Genomic DNA, 15840 nt, shown 5'->3' with positions numbered 1-15840 from the left:
TAAAATGGCAACTGAGATGTTATGGATGCATGCATGTAGCGGGCATCACGAATCATAACAGGGCAGGAAAAGTGCTCATGGAGTTGGTCCACATATTCACACATTCTTAAAAAAATAAAACAAATATAATGTGGGCATTTGGCACGGTCAGCAGCTGACACAAAACAACTCTTGTTTTCTTACCGGTTGCTGAGATCTGCAGACACAGAGATGTAGTCGAACAGTATGAGATGCTGAACCAGCTCACACAGACCGACTCCTCCAGCGTGAGGACACACGGGGACTGGGGGGAGAGGAGATATTCTGTTACTTCTCAGATCAGTCTGGCAAGCTGATCACGTTGATCTTTTATGATCGTGGGCCTGCCCTTCCTCTCACTGCAAGTCATTTCAGAAGGGTGAAGCCGTCCACAATGTGGTCAGTGTGATTGGTGTTGGAGTCTAAGGTAACTGAGACGCGACACGGTGTAAATGTAAATAGATTTTTTTTTTTATAAATCTGAAAGTCAAACATGCATAGACAGCCAAAGCTTACAACCTTACATGTGCCCTGTGGCTTTGTCGTGACTCGTTCTATGATGCTGCCCGCTTGACACATGAAACTACCATCCACCAATACCTCCATTGTCATTTATAACTGCTTGGTCATTTCCAGACCGTGGTGTCCACTTGGAATAGTCTCTAAAGCTGTGACTGGAAAGTCCAATTATTGAGCCGACCGATTTTCACAAAATCTACTTTCACAAATGATTGGCTGGTGAGACTGATCTGGTTTGTGAGACTAGTATTCTAGTCGCTTACCTTGAAACTTGTTGGCCATCAGAAGCACAGCCAGGTTCTCATTCACGCTGCCCATTCGACAGCTGTCTATTTGGACAAACTGCAGGGCGGAGGCCTGGAGGAACTGTTTAAACATCACCCTGTTGTGACACTGGAGAGGTTGTACATGTCAAAACCCCAAAGAAATAATCATTTTCTCAGCTTACAATCGGAACGGCAAGGCAGGTTTGTTTTCCTTTAAGCAAGTAGGAGAGAGAAAAAAAACCCCACTGGGACAAGTTGTATTCAGTTATTTCAAAAGCAGATCGCTGCTAGTGTTAAGATGTCATTTTATTTATTTTTTGGATTGTATGCGTGGACGAGGAAATAAAGAGAGCTTTGTTTGGGGTGAAGATGATGAAGGAAATGATGGAGAAGAGGAAGGAGAAGCACACACGCCTTATGGACGGCCTGAGATACAGCAGTGACAAAAAGAAGGTAGAAAAGACGTTTCAGACACGTGGTACTATTCGCCATTTACTGTGGTGAAACTTCATTTAATTCTGTCTAGACCGACGTTCATTCAGTGTGAGAAAAAAGGCCACCAAGAAAACACCGCAGAATCACGTTGCATTTCAAACAGTGCGACGAGCTGGCACGCAAAAACACTTCACAAATACAGTCAAACGGTTCCACGCAACTCTTTGTGCCCCGATACCCACCACATATTTTCTGCCTCATTGAAGCAAAGCCACACAAAGGCTCATGGGAAACCACACAGCAGACAGTAAATAGCGCATGTGGGAGTGAAAGGCTGGTGTCGGGGGAGTCGGGGGTAGAGTTACACTGCCATCGGGATTAATGAACTGCCAGCAGATTTATCTGGTTTGAGCGTCAACTTGGAATAAAACCACACCTATCTAATCCTTCGAAGTACCATCCGTCGCAGGCAACACACACATGCCACTTTCAAATACTGAGTTCACAAGGCAGCTTTGCAAAAAAAGTTTAGAGGATAAAATAGAAGTCAGAACTTACAAAAAGTTTTACAAAGACAGGTTTTGAGGAAGAATTCATTAAGACGAGAGAGAAGAGGATAGGATTGTCCCGACGCCTTCCCCAGTTGGAAAGTCCAGACCAGGTTTACAATCAAAATTAGGGGAATCCAGATCACAGCAACTCAGTGGAGGACCAGAGGTCGGTGGGGGACACAGAAGATCTGGAGGTCCTGGACGCAGAGTCCTCCTTCAGCCAGCTGCAATGCAATGTCAGCCTCCTGTATAACTGCAGCGTGGATTTGGTGAGGAGGATGCAGGAGGTGTTCGGACACGCCTTCCTCACAGCCTTCACAACAGAGCTGAAGCCAAAGTCTCTGGCCCCCATACAGGAAGCCCCCCACGTGGGTTTTTTCAGGGCTGTGGGTCTGGACCACGTCCTTGACTCTGTGTACGAGTTTGGGAAGACGGTCCTGGAGGAGGTCAGCTCCACGGTGGCAGGCGTCTTTGAGGAAATGCAAGAAGGCAAGGAGGATTCTCAGCAGTCAAACAGTACCTGATGCAAACTGCCGTGTCATATAAATCGACATAAACTCATACGTGTGAGGTGTTTGACTTTATATTGACACACGATGACATATCATATCATGATATTATGAGTGACGTAGTAGTGAATAAAAATATGGGTAAACTCTTATCTTCAGTTATTAATCATTATTAGGCACCTAACAAATGAGGTAATTTTCAGAAAAACATTAATTTATAAATTTTCCTATTGGAATACATTATTATAAACTATTACCAACAACTTATATCAGTTTGATACAATTTATTTTGATGCATACTTTGAATTTGTGATAATGCAGATTCATGCCATCCCTAAAAAAGTGGGGTGAACTGTGTTTCGGTGCATTTACCCTCCACTACCCTACTGTGTATTATATTATGATATTGTGGGAGTGCAGGAATGAGGAGACGGAGAGATCGAGTCGAGTCAATTCCGTTTACTCACCACACAAAACGACATCGCTACAGCACAATCTCTCGTGGCAACCAGCTAACCGCTAGGCTGCTGCAAACATGGCTCCACCCCGGAAACTCTAAGCAGTGCCTACGTCAGCACTCCGAACGTCTGCCTTAAAGGAGCAGTAGCCCCTGGTGAATCTACCCTCAACTGTGTATCACCACACAGACCCCCCAGAATTCACCATCACGAAAAAATGCAAAACAGTAATGTAACACAAAAGTACTCAGTGAAACAGTCAACGTCTCGGGGGGCGGACCAGGCGGCCAAAACGGCTGTGCTGAACGGGCATGGGGGCGGGGACAGGGGCAGGGGACAGAACCGGAGCCCGGGTAGGGGCCGAGGCTGGGCCAGTGGCCTGAGAAGGGGGGCGTCCACGCCACGAGGGCAGGGCCAATTCGACCGGCCCACCCAGGTCCAAATGGGCAGGCTTGAGACGGTCCACCGAGACCCACTCCGGCTTGCCCCCCCATGTCCACCACAAAGTTCTTAGGCCCCGCTTCCAGGACGCGGAAGGGCCTGTCGTAGGGGGGGCTGCAGGGGGGTACGGTGGCTGTCATGGCGGATGAAGGTGTACCTGGCCGACAGCAGATTCTTGGGGACGTAGGACTGATGGAGGCAGTGGTGAGATGTAGGGTTCGGAGTGAAAGCGTGGGCACTGTCCCGGGCCACAGCCCGATGAGAAGCTGCCGACCAGGGGGCCATAGCGTCCGGGAAAAACTCACCCAGGACACGCAGCGGCTGGCCATAAACCAGCTCGGCAGACGAGGACCGGAGGTCTTCCTTGGGGGCAGAGCGAAGGCCGGGCGTGACCCATGGGAGGCGATTGACCTAGTTGCTATCCGTGAGGCTAGCATGAAGAGTGCCTTCATAGACCGATGAAACCGCTCACAAAGTCCGTTGTCCTGCAGGTTGTACGCTGTGGAGCTTAACCCCCAGCCCCTCTGCAACTGCAGTCCAGAACTCCGACGTGAACTGCGGGCCCCTGTCAGAGGTGAGGTCAGCCGGCATGCTAAAATGGGCCACCCAGAACCCGATGAAAGCCCGGGCCACCTCAGTAGACGTGGTCGATGGCAGGGGAACAGCTTCCGGCCAACTGGTGGTCCTGTCCACCATGGTGAGAAGGTGAGTGAACCCGTGGGAGGGGGGCAGGGGGTCCACCAGGTCCACATTCACATGGTCAAAACGCCTCTCGGGCACCAGGAATGGCGCCAAGGGGGCTTTGGTATGACGGTGTACTTCGGAACGCTGTCATGCCACGCAGGAGTCAGCCAAGGCCTTGACACCCTTCCTGAGGCCGGGCCAGACGAACTTGGCCCCCACTAGCTTAGATGATGCCTTCACATCGAGGTGGGAAAGGCCATGGATAATGTCAAAAACACGTTGCCGCCAGCCAGTGGGTACCACGGGGCGGGGCTGGCATGTGGAAACGTCGCAGAGGAGCGTGGCGTTGGCGCTGTCAAACACGACATCCTCCAACCGCAGCCCCGTAGCAGCCGTCCGATAGGCCTGAATTTCCGCGACAGCGGCTTGGTCTGCAGCCATGGCAGCGTAATCGAGTCTCAAGTGAACGGACCCTGCCACCGCCCGGGAGAGGCAGTCAGCGACCAAGTTGTCCTTGCCAGCCACGTGCCGGATGTCCCTGGTAAACTCCGAGATGGCAGAGAGCTGACGCTGTTGGCGCCCGGACTACAGCTCGGAGGTCTTGGCCATGGCAAATGCCAGCGGCTTATGGTCGACAAAGGCAGTGAAACGGCGGCCTTCCAACAGGAACCTGAAGTGTCGGGAGGCGAGGAAGAGACCCAGGAGCTCCCGGTCGAAGGTGCTGTACTTCCGCTCGTTGTCCTTAAGCTGTTTGCTAAAGAAGGCAAGGGGCTGCCAGGCGCCGCCCACCCACTGCTCACCCACCGCCCCGACCGCATAGTCAGAGGCATTGGTCATGAGGGCAATCGGAGCAATGGGGGATGGGTGCGCCAGCAAAGCGGCATTGGCCAGCGCAGAATTGGCGTCGTCGAAAGCTTCGTCCATCCCCGCGAACCAGTCTACCTCGCCCTTGGCTTCCTTGCCCCACAGGGCCTCGTACAAAGGCCACATGCGGTGAGCTGCGTGGGGAATGAACCTGTTATAAAAGTTCACCATGCCCAAGAACTCCTGCAGGGACTTCACAGTGCGGGGGCGTGGAAAACTGGCGACCGCGTCCACTTTGGCAGGAAGCAGAACAGCTCCTTGGCCGTTGTGTTTGCTGTTTGATTCTTGGTTGGAACAGCAACAGCAACAGTGAATCTAGTGAACATGTTGGTGAGGACAAGCACATTTTCATACCCTCCCGAGGACCTCTCTAGTAAGGTGTAGTCCATTGCCAAGACTTCCAACGGGGCGGTAACATTACTGCATGTCATGAGCGCATGGATTCTGGGGAAAACATCCTTCGCCAGTGCACATCTTTTACACTGCTGTATCCACGTATGGACGTCGTTGGTCATTGTTGTCCAGTAGTAACCCTGTATCATCTCTTCAAGGGTACTCCACCCCTCAAAATGCCCTCTATGCTCATGCTGACTCTCATATACTTTACGTTGCAGGGATTCGGGGACGACTAGCTGCCACACATCCTCCCCGTCTCTTGGATGTAAAATAGACCGCCACAACACCCCATGGCATGTCTTGAGTCGTTCAAACTGTCTGGCCAGTCGTTTCAGTTTTGGCTCCATAGCACGCTGTTCCGCAGGACTCGGCTTGTTACCTCTTTTCACAGCACTGTAGATGGGCCCGATATGGGGATCACTCTTTTGCTGCTCTTTAATCTCACCCCAGCTGTTTCCACTGATTCCCTTTCTGATCGATGCTTGCACTTCCTCTGTACTCATCTATATGAAGTCTTTCCCTGTGTCTTCTTCTACAGGCTCTTCACTGGATGGAAGTCTTGACAGGGCGTCTGTGTTTGTATTCAGCCGTCCTGGTTTGTAGCTGACCTCAAAGTTGTACTCTGCCAGCTGCACTACCCGGCGCAGCTGAAACTCACTTACGACATTCATGCCAACGATGCCAGGAAGCCCCTTCATCGCTTGCACATCCTGGTTGGTGTCGGTTAGCACAAAGACGCACTTCCCACGCAGTGTCTTCCCCATACACTCTGTGTCCGTTTCCAAGCATCCTAGGACACGAATGTCTAACCCATTCGTTGCAGTGAGCTTGACCCAGTTGGCTGATGACAGTGTTCTCTCTCCAAAGTGCTTTCTGAAGTGGGATTCGGTAATGGTAGTCACTTCTGATCCCGTATCTAGGAGACAATTTGTCTTCACATCAGCTATCTTTACTTCAATGGTAAGACAATCCCCGAAGGCGCTTTCTTTGAGGGTTTCAGCTACCTCATCGGTGACCCACTCAGCTGTGCGACTCCCAATCTTGGATGGACCAGGGTTGTTCTGCAAACACCCTGTAGGGCCTTGGTGTGCAGCCTCATCTGCCCCTGGAGACCACCTGTGGGTAATCACTCTTCTCCCTGTTCCTCTTGTCCATGGGCAACGTCGACTTATATGACCTGGCTCTCCACAGGTGTAACCGATATACCTTCCCTCGCTGTCCTTTTGAGGTGGCTTCTTCGGATCGTTCTGCTGAGCCTTGCCTTTCCCACTGCTGTGTACTGCTTTGAAGAGTTCTTTCTGGCGAGCAGAAATCTTCTGTATAACGTCATGGAGCGTCTCTAGTGTAAGAGCGGATGAAGTGTCATATGCTGCCACCGTGGCACGTATGGCCCCTCTGCTATGAGTACTGTTTCTCGGCTCGCTTTTTGCTTGCACTTCCTCCTCCTCAGACCAGGAGATAGCAGCCTGCATCAGCTGGGCAAAAGTCAGGGCCTGATCCTCTTTAAACTTCCTCTTCATCTCGCGTTTTAGGAAGTCATCTCTTAGCCCCAAAACCAACTTTTCCTTTAATACCATGTCAGCATCAGGGACACAGCTGGGCTCTCTGTGCTGGATTCGGTCCACCTTTTCTTGTAGGTCATATGCATAGGAACACACTGTTTCTCCTGACGTTTGTTTTCTGTCATAGAATTCCTTTAGCCTTGTGCCAATAGGGACTTTATCACCATAAGTCTTCTGGGGGACTTCAAAGATCTCGTTGACATCTCTCTCTTTTCCTTTAAGCTTGAACTTCACAGTTGCTCTTACCTCATCTTTTAAGTGCTGTTTGACGAGTTCCACACGATCCTCTTCAGGTACTTTCATGACCCGGAATGCAGACTCCATGGATGTAACTCATTCTTCAATGTTAAGTTCATCATGCTTTCCAGAACACCCGCTGAAGTCTTGGAGCTTGCGATCTCTAGGGATATAGATAGTGGCAGGGGTGTTCGGAGCAGCAGCCTGTTGGTCAATAACAGCTTTTGCCAAAGCAAGGGCTTCTCTTTGCTCCGATCTGGCCTGTTGCAATGCTCTGGACTGCTCTTCTAGCCTCCGTTGCATCTCTTTAAACTGCATTCTTAGTTCGTCCAGCTCTTCAGACATTTTTTAGCTCTAGCCTGGGACCGGTGTTACTAACTACGGTTCTACTAAAACTTAAGCAACATAATCCTATCCTGTTAGTGATGCCAAATATGTAGCGGGCATGCCTTGTAGGGGTAGTAATAGTACTTATTTACCTTGAAAGATTAGGTTAATGAAGGGATCTGGGTCCCCATTCCCAATGCAATTAGTCTCAGTACTGACGTGGGTAAGTATGAGGATGCCTATCCTGCTGAACAGAGGGGTTAGTAAGTTACACCCTATAAGATATCACGAGGTGGGCTTCACGCTAGGGTATTTGACACAGCGGCCCCTAGAGTGTATGCTGTGCTATGAGTCCAACTCAGCATAACCCTCCCTCCCCAGAACTAACAGGACAGTTGAGACACCCTACTCCAAGGTAAGTACACAACTCCAAAATACTTATCAACCCTCAGGTAAGTATTGTAATAAGCCCTAAACTCCAAACACAGTAAAGATTAATCAATAGGCAACAACAGTTTAGTATTAATTGAATGTAATACTATAGGACGATAACAGCAAAAAATAAAATGCAAAAAAAAAACAGACTTTCTTTGGATACACAGTATCTCTTGGTATACACAATGTCAACACAACCTCAAATGAGAAGCTCACTCTAAATGTTGAGTATCAAAACCAATGAATGTTCAAACATAAACAGTTAAGTTCGGGTTTTTTTTAACAGTCTAGTAATGAGAAATAACGAAATTGACAAATACCAGTCTGATGGATCCTGGGCACACGAGATCAGCCGCTGGAGAGACGCCTGTACGGCAGGGCAAACCACGTGACGTGCGTGTAGTCTACGTGACTCACTGTAGAAGTTAGATGGCGCCAACAGCAATGCAATGCGTTCGATGTTCACACTGCTCTTGAAATAACTTTCACTCAGGCAGCAATCTTCCGTCACAAAACTAAAAAAAAAAACACGACTGTCCTCCGAGTCCTCTTCTCAGCATCCAACAGTTCATCCGAACGCGCGCAGTCCCAGTATTGAGAACTAACGAGCCACCACGACCAGTGAGCTAGCTAGCTAGCTAGCTTCACTGACAAATAGACTAACGTTGGTACTATAGGCTAATCCAGTGCGGTACTAAGCTAGTGCTGGGGAGAGCCCAATCACTAAACACTAATGTCTACTAACGGCTGTCTAGAATCCTCTTCGTGCCTCATGCACACTACAACAATGACAAATGTTCCTCTGAAACTCACGGCACCGACGAAACACCGACTTCCACGTCCTCCGTCCATGACCATTTCAAACACCCCACCGCTAGTCGGGGGAATTCATGCTAGCTGCTGGGCACTCGCAGCCTCCAAGCAGGACACCTTCTCCGACGCACCCCAGGAAACACGAATTCGTCCCAAAGGATTCTTGTAGACGGTAACAGATTCACTGCACGTACAGTACGTGCCTGTCTCTCTCTCTCTCTCTCTAGATTTCGTTTTTTTTTATTATTAGAAAAATGTTTTGTTCCGCGACCCACACACAGCCGCAAAGCTCTCGCACACCGCCTCTCTTCTTCTTCTTCTTTTCCCTTTTTTCCCCGTCCCCCGGTCTGTTAGAGAGCCTCACTCTGATTGGCTACAGTGGAGGAGGCGTGCCTGATATCCTACCTATCATATACGACGATACTCAGAATAGTTGCATACTCTACGTATATTATGCTCCAAATATTTCTCTCAATCTTCCGGAGTCAATAAAAGAGGTTGTGGTAGTGATGGGACTTGTGTGCTCTCTTCTCTGAACTTCAGCTGGTAGATTCTGCATGTCGACCCAAAACAGGTTTTAGTATAATGCAGGAGTATCATTGGAAATCCAAGCAATTGGGTTTGTATAATTTCACTAAGAACAAAACACTGGGTGTTTGCCTCTAGTTTGTGTTGCTTAATTTTGATTAAGTTCGTTGGGTTGAAATATCAGAATAAGAGACACAGCTTTAATTCCACTGCCGTGCTCGCAACCCAGTGCATTATAAACTCCTAAATCTGAATATGTCCAGTTTGATTGACAGGATTAGGAACGGTTATGTTAGAGGGACAGCTCAAGTTGGACGGTTTGGAGACAAAGCAAGAGGCAAGATTGAGATGGCTTGGACATGTGTGGAGGAGAGATGCTGGGTATATTGGCAGAAGGATGCTGAATATGGAGCTGCCAGGAAAGAGGAAGACCCAAGAGGAGGTTTATGGATGTGGTGAGGGAGGACACGCAGGTGGCTGGTGTGACAGAGGAAGACGCAGAAGACAGGAAGAGATGGAAACGGATGATCCGCTGTGGCGCCCCCTAACGGAAGCAACCGAAAGTAGTAGTAGTAGATTAAATACATTTTAATATACAAAATAATGGATTTTTCTAGTCAGACTGCTGAAATTATGTAAAAATGACAGTAACAGATAACCAGTGCGATTCACACACCGAGCCTAACAGATGTCTTAGAAAATGTAATGAAAATCTATGCCCAGGCTCATATGATGCTTCGGAAATTCTCTATGTGCTCTGTTGATGTGGTGTTCATTGTTTAGTCCAGTGGTCCTCACTAATTTTCTTAGGAGAGCCACTTATGAGTAAGACCATTCCTCAAAGAGCCACAGAGATTGCAGACATGACTCGGGTGTCTTTTTTATCATCACTCTCAGGATATTTACCATCTTTGTGTATGTTTTAAAAAATATATAGTACCATGCTTTCCATCCTCACATCTCTTTTTATTCTCAATTAATAATTACGTTGCATTATTAAAATATATAGTACTTGTTTGTGAGTTTGTAAGGCAGGGGAGTGGAACCCATCTCATGTGTGCATGTACATATGCAATTACACGTAAGCATTATCAACATGAAAACAATGTGTCGCAAATACAAAGCTACGCACGTAGGTTTATACGTCTACCCATGATCCCACGCTGTTACGTAGCCTACGTTCTTTGACGTGTCATCAGTATGCTGCCATCTGCTGGATAAATCGTTTCAATGTGCTAAAACAGGACACAAACGGAACGGAAGTAAGTTATAGCCCTGTTCTTATTGTTATCAGTGGAGCTATATGAGGCGCAAAGCAAAGAGTCGTGTAAATTGTAACACTGGTGTAGAGCTTATGTAACACCTCCGTCTACAGCTCATCTCTGGTCTGCTTACAGGAAGACAAGTATGCAGAGGCTCAGAGTAGCTTACAATGATGCTATGAGGTTGTTGCGTCGTGTCCCCAGATGGCATAGTGCCAGTCAGTTGTTCGTGTCCTCAGATGTGCCTACATGCGATGTACTTTTAAGACGGCTAATGTATAATTTTATGTGTCGCCTGGATATGTTGGAGAACAGCATCATAGAGGCTCGAACCAGCCCTCCGAAAAGCTGCTATGGGTTCACATCCAGACTTCCAACAGCACTGGCTTTTGAAGTCTGGATTGTTGTTTGTCTGCCCAGGGACTGCAGATGCAGATTAGCCGCCGGCTAACTCTGGTGCAGTTGTAAAATTGTGCGTTGTCCCTGTCAAATAAACAATAAGCTAAACTAAACTGGCGAGACCACCTGTATCTGTTATGAACTGACTGTGTTGTACCCAAGTGTGTGGACGCCTCACAGTGTGTGTGTGTGTGTGTGTGTGCGCGCGCGCTCGCTCGTGGGGTGTAGGGGTGTCACGTAGGCCTAAATGTTGTTTTTATTGTATTGTTTTCCTTTATTGTATTGTTGCTTGTATGCTATGGACTGGCTGTGTGTGTCCGAAATCAAGATTATTATTATTATAAAATTGCAGTATTACAAAATACGGTCATACCATAATGGTCAGATTGGCTCGTGACTAGATGACTAAATCTAAAATAGACTAAATCTAGGGTAACCCTGGATTTGAGAAACTCTTGTACACTCTCGCACATGCGTACTTGATTTAGCACAGACCCGCTTCACGAGGGTTAGGTTAAAAATCCCGCGAGGTTTGCAAATCTAGGGTTACCGTCGAGACACGACTATGGGCTCTCATGTGGGGCGGGGTCCTAAGTTTAAGTGACGTATAAATCCACCAATCGGGGCTTTGTGCGGGGTCGTGACACTCACATCCGTTTTGTAAGCCCCCCTCCCTCCCCACTGTGCAGAGAGCGCAACAGTCACATGAAGACCCCCGAAGTTGTAAAAACCAAATCGATAAAGAATTTCTTATTTAATTTTACCTTTGTAACCCTCGAGGGTTTTGCTGCCTTTCGAAGCGTACAGTGTGTTTTTTAGCGAATTGTTTAGTGTCCATGTGCGTATTATAGTCCGGCGCGTCACCTTCGCGCCCCGGTCGTTGCGCCTGGCGGGCGTGACGTATTTAAAATAAACCGCCAAAAATTGAAACGACAAGATGCCCGCTGCCTACTGCAAATACACACCGCGCCCAGTAATGAGAGACGATACCAATGAATCACACAACGCAGACGGTAGCGTGCGGCAGCGGCCATTTAGTTGAAACAGGAAGAACAACACAGAGGCTGCCCCGCAGGCAGACCGGAAGGGAGGCTTGGTAACTATAACAACCACAACCCATACTGACGCACGGCGGGAAATGGCAAGGAATGCAAAACGGTGGAGAACCCACTCAAGTCTTTTCTGTGATGAAAAAGGCCACGTAAACCAAGTAGGCCACATCCTCCAACACGGCCACAGCAAGGGCGAGCACAAGACAGTCACAGGGTTTCGTTGCCTTTCCGAGCTTACAGTGTGTTTTTTTTTAGGGGATTGTTTAGCGTCCATGTTCCCCACGTGTGTATTATTATAGTCTCCGCATTACCTTCACGCCTCGGACGTCGCGCTCAGGACGTGACGTACGACGTCCCCCTCCCCCTGCTTACGTTTGGCGGCTTTCTTAAACATTTGGCGGTTGTATTTTACCCGGAGTGGAAGCCAAGATGCCCGCCACCGTGGAAATACGCGCGGCCGAAGACGGCAAAGAACGCAAAGCGGCGGAGAACCCATTCGGCCTTTTCTGCGATGAAAAGGGCTACTTAAACCAAGTAGGCCACATCCTCCAACACGGCCAGAGGAGGGGGGACAGGACGGGGACAGGAGTCGTTTCAGTCTTCGGCTCTCAGGCGAGATACAGTCTGCGAGGTAATGGACCTTTACTCAGTTCGGTTGACTTTTGCCACACTGACGCATAAATAAACCCACTCAAGCAGCGACACCAGCGGACGTGTCGCACCATTTGCAGCGTTGAGTCTTGTCGTGTGGTTTTTTTTGCAATCTTGGTCTCTTGTTTTATGTTGTCAGACCAGTTTCCCTTGCTGACGACTAAGAGGGTGTTTTGGAAAGGCATCCTCGAGGAGCTGCTGTGGTTCATCAAGGTGCGTGTTCAACAACGCAAAGAAATGTCTCTTTTGGCGAACTGCTGCCTCCACTGGCGGCAATTGCCCGAAATCAGGAGCCCAAATCAGTGCGTATAGATATTGTATCTGCTGTGTCTTAGGGTTCCACCAACGCCAAGGAGCTCTCAGCCAAAGGAGTGAAGATCTGGGACGCTAACGGGTCCCGGGATTTCCTGGACAAAAACGGCTTCACGGGCAGGGAGGAGGGAGACCTCGGACCCGTGTATGGTTTCCAGTGGAGGCACTTTGGCGCAGAGTATGCAAACAAGGATGCAGGTATAATCTCACTGAGCACAACAATTATAATGATGATAAAAATAAAAACGGACGTGCGTGCAATTAACCCACCGAACAGCCACTTATCAGGGGTATTTGTAATCGATACATGCTTAGGTATCCCTGTTTATTTGCTGGTGTACAGTCGGTGCCATATCGTGCCATGACCTGGTCCTCATGTCAAGAAAACATTTGAAACTATTTATAACTGTAGGTCTGGGCAGTAATCTCCTGGTTTTGTCCTGCCGATGAGGATGTTACTAAACCCTTAGAAAGTGTCACACTGTTCTTTCTAAACTTCTGTCTCTGAGCATGAGTGCCCATGTTGTGCACCCACCCCCATCTATCTCTCTGTCTCTGCCCCCCCCCGGGATATTTAAGCTATCGTTTGCATTGTTCTCGTTCATAATTGCTTTTATAGCAGTTGTTGGTTTGTGAATGCCGTATCTGAGCCTGCCTCTTGTGTGCACGGTAAGTCCATTTTCTTGACAGGGCCCGGCTGAGCAGAGCTGTTTCTGTGGCGTGGGGTCCCACCGGCTCTTTCCTGCATCTGTGGGGTTCCTGGCATTGCCTTGGATGGCCACAGATTCACTGAAATTGCCTTGCACTTTGTTTTACAATTTTATAACCCAATACATTTAAATTTGCAAACTTGTATGTATTAACAAGTTTATTCTACAATACGATGCTCTGTATGTAAGATATTGTGGCGGACACTAGGGGCTATGCCTCTCACCCAGCAGGACTGTGAGCTGGGGGCGTGGTTTACGTTCCCGGGCTGCGGCAGGATGAGGAAAAACACAGGAGACGAAGGCGAGTTTGAAGTTTATTCCTCAGCTCCAAAAACCAAACTACAACAGGAACAACCCTGCACCAGAGAGCCCGGGAATGTAAACCACGCCCCCAGCTCACAGTCCTGCTGGGTGAGAGGCATAGCCCCTAGTGTCCGCCACAATATGTTGTCACATTATAATTCTGTTATTTTTGTCTGTGTTGTGCATTTGACACCTATTGTATGTCTACATCCTGGAAGAGGGATCCCTCTGTTGCTCTTCCTGAAGTATCTCCCAGTTTTTTTCCTGACGAGGTTTTTCTTGTGGAGTTTTTCCTCATTCGGGTTGTGGGTCCGAGGATAGAGGGTGTCGTGTATTGTACTGATTGTAAAGCCCTTTGGGACTACCTTGTGACTTTGGGCTATATGAAATAAATTTGACTGGACCTCTGAATGACTGGTGGATTAGACAATCTTGCCTGCCATAGCCATTATCATTGGTACTTTGCAAAAACCTTGTATTAAATTCCATCATTGCAGGTGATTAATTAAGACAATACTTTGCACACACATACACACACGTACTTTTAACCAAGATTATAAAGCTGTTAGTCTTTAAGGGTTTTTTGTACCGTCTATTTACAGATTATACAGGACAAGGTGTTGACCAGCTGCAGAAAGTCATTGACACAATCAAAACCAACCCAGAGGACAGGAGGATCATCATGTGTGCCTGGAACCCTAAAGGTTATACAATAGATAATCCTGGAGCTGAAAAAGGAAACTTAAAAACCTCCTATGACTCTATAAATCCCAGATTACAGGAATATAAAATACAAGATTAAAAAAAAAGTACATTGCTAACTCACTAGTTCTGATGCGGATTTCCACAATTCACTGTTTGCACTTGTTCATTTGTTGTTGCAGATCTGCCCCTCATGGCTTTGCCTCCTTGTCATGCTCTGTGCCAGTTCTATGTGTGTGATGGGGAGCTGTCATGCCAGTTGTACCAGCGCTCCGGGGATATGGGCCTGGGGGTTCCCTTCAACATCGCCAGCTACGCTCTTCTCACGTACATGATTGCACATATCACTGGACTTAAGGTGAGGGCACAAGTTTATTTAATGGCCGCTTCAGTCCCCCTCTTTTTTTTAAATGATGGCTTATCATCTGCACAGCATGTTCATCTTGTTCAGTATCATAACCTCTCAGTGCCTTGTTTGTTGTCATTGTTCCCTCAGACTGGTGATTTTGTGCACACCCTGGGAGATGCTCACATATACATTAACCACATTGAACCCCTCAAAGAACAGGTTGGTTGCTTAGTATATTTTTTTAACAAAAATGGAGTCCCAGAGTACAGATTATGTCAATCATATGCTGTTCCTTTCAACTCAAGAGGCGTGTTGATTTCAGTAGTTAGTACTTCTAAAACGCGCAATAATTGAGAGTTTTATTTCACTGGTCTATTTTGTGACCTGCGGAGACATTTCAACTGTTATCGGCATGAGACGATGAATGGGGATGACATTCTCTATGTATGCTCTCTTTGGCAGCTCCAGAGGGAGATCCGGCCCTTCCCCAAGCTGAAGATTCTTAGGAAGGTGGAGAATATTGATGACTTCCGCGCTGAAGACTTTGAGATCTGTGACTATAACCCCCATCCCACGATCAAGATGCAAATGGCTGTTTGAAGTCCCAAGCTAAGGTCACATGGGAACCATATGTGAAGAAATTGTGGGCCTTCCTTTTCTTTTTCAAAATGATTCCGTTTGCTAACAACAGGGCCTGTCACGCAAATGTAGATTTATTTTAAACTGTTCAGTTGTTGCAGGTTGTGAAGTTGAAAAGTACGAGTTTTGGCTTTCTGTAGTTACACTATTTTTCAGTGTGGGATGTGCGTTTATTATGACATAATTACACTTAAGGAGAACATTATACATCTACAGTCTTCATGTTAATTATTGTTTGTATACTTCATGTTAATTATTAAAGTATACCTGTATGTAATATAGGCCTTGGTACAGACCAGCTCAAAAACCTCAGTATTCTCAAATGACAGCATAAAGTTGGGAAAAAACATGTACTGGTACACATCATTCAGACTGTCATTGACAGGGTATTTGAAGCTAACTACACAAAACTGGTGTT

The 15840-nt window shown here is 47.6% G+C and overlaps 1 protein-coding gene and 1 long non-coding RNA gene across 4 annotated transcripts; one reads left to right on the top strand and one right to left on the bottom strand.

Moving 5' to 3' along the window:
• Window positions 1-89: 89 nt before the first annotated feature.
• On the bottom strand, window positions 90-823 carry LOC130129729 (uncharacterized). Its single transcript, XR_008812077.1, has 3 exons — window positions 801-823; window positions 184-283; window positions 90-105 (listed from the first exon to the last, which is right to left on the bottom strand). It is a non-coding gene; the product is annotated as an uncharacterized LOC130129729 (long non-coding RNA).
• A 9436-nt stretch (window positions 824-10259) lies between these two features.
• LOC130129876 (thymidylate synthase-like) lies at window positions 10260-15400 on the top strand. Of its 3 annotated transcripts, XM_056299551.1 has the most exons (8): window positions 10270-10305; window positions 12175-12387; window positions 12547-12620; window positions 12743-12917; window positions 14335-14436; window positions 14617-14792; window positions 14931-15002; window positions 15246-15400. In XM_056299551.1, coding segments are annotated over exons 1-8 (951 nt in total). In that variant the 5' UTR covers window positions 10270-10304; the 3' UTR covers window positions 15384-15400. The 3 variants fall into 3 exon arrangements, with proteins under 3 accessions (XP_056155525.1, XP_056155526.1, XP_056155524.1); XM_056299550.1 differs by having other exon boundaries at window positions 10260-10305; window positions 12012-12387; window positions 14617-15002; XM_056299549.1 differs by having other exon boundaries at window positions 14617-15002.
• Window positions 15401-15840: the final 440 nt, after the last annotated feature.

This window comes from Lampris incognitus, chromosome 19, assembly GCF_029633865.1.
Source record: "Lampris incognitus isolate fLamInc1 chromosome 19, fLamInc1.hap2, whole genome shotgun sequence".
Lineage (NCBI taxonomy): Eukaryota > Metazoa > Chordata > Actinopteri > Lampriformes > Lampridae > Lampris > Lampris incognitus.
This window is presented reverse-complemented; position numbering and strand designations above follow the sequence as displayed.

Excerpts from the sequence above, each read along its gene's own strand:
- LOC130129876 (XM_056299549.1), top strand. Across the intron at positions 12,621-12,742 it reads AGCTGCTGTGGTTCATCAAG|GGTTCCACCAACGCCAAGGA; the intron begins GTGCGTGTTCAA and ends GCTGTGTCTTAG. Across the intron at positions 15,003-15,245 it reads TTGAACCCCTCAAAGAACAG|CTCCAGAGGGAGATCCGGCC; the intron begins GTTGGTTGCTTA and ends TCTCTTTGGCAG.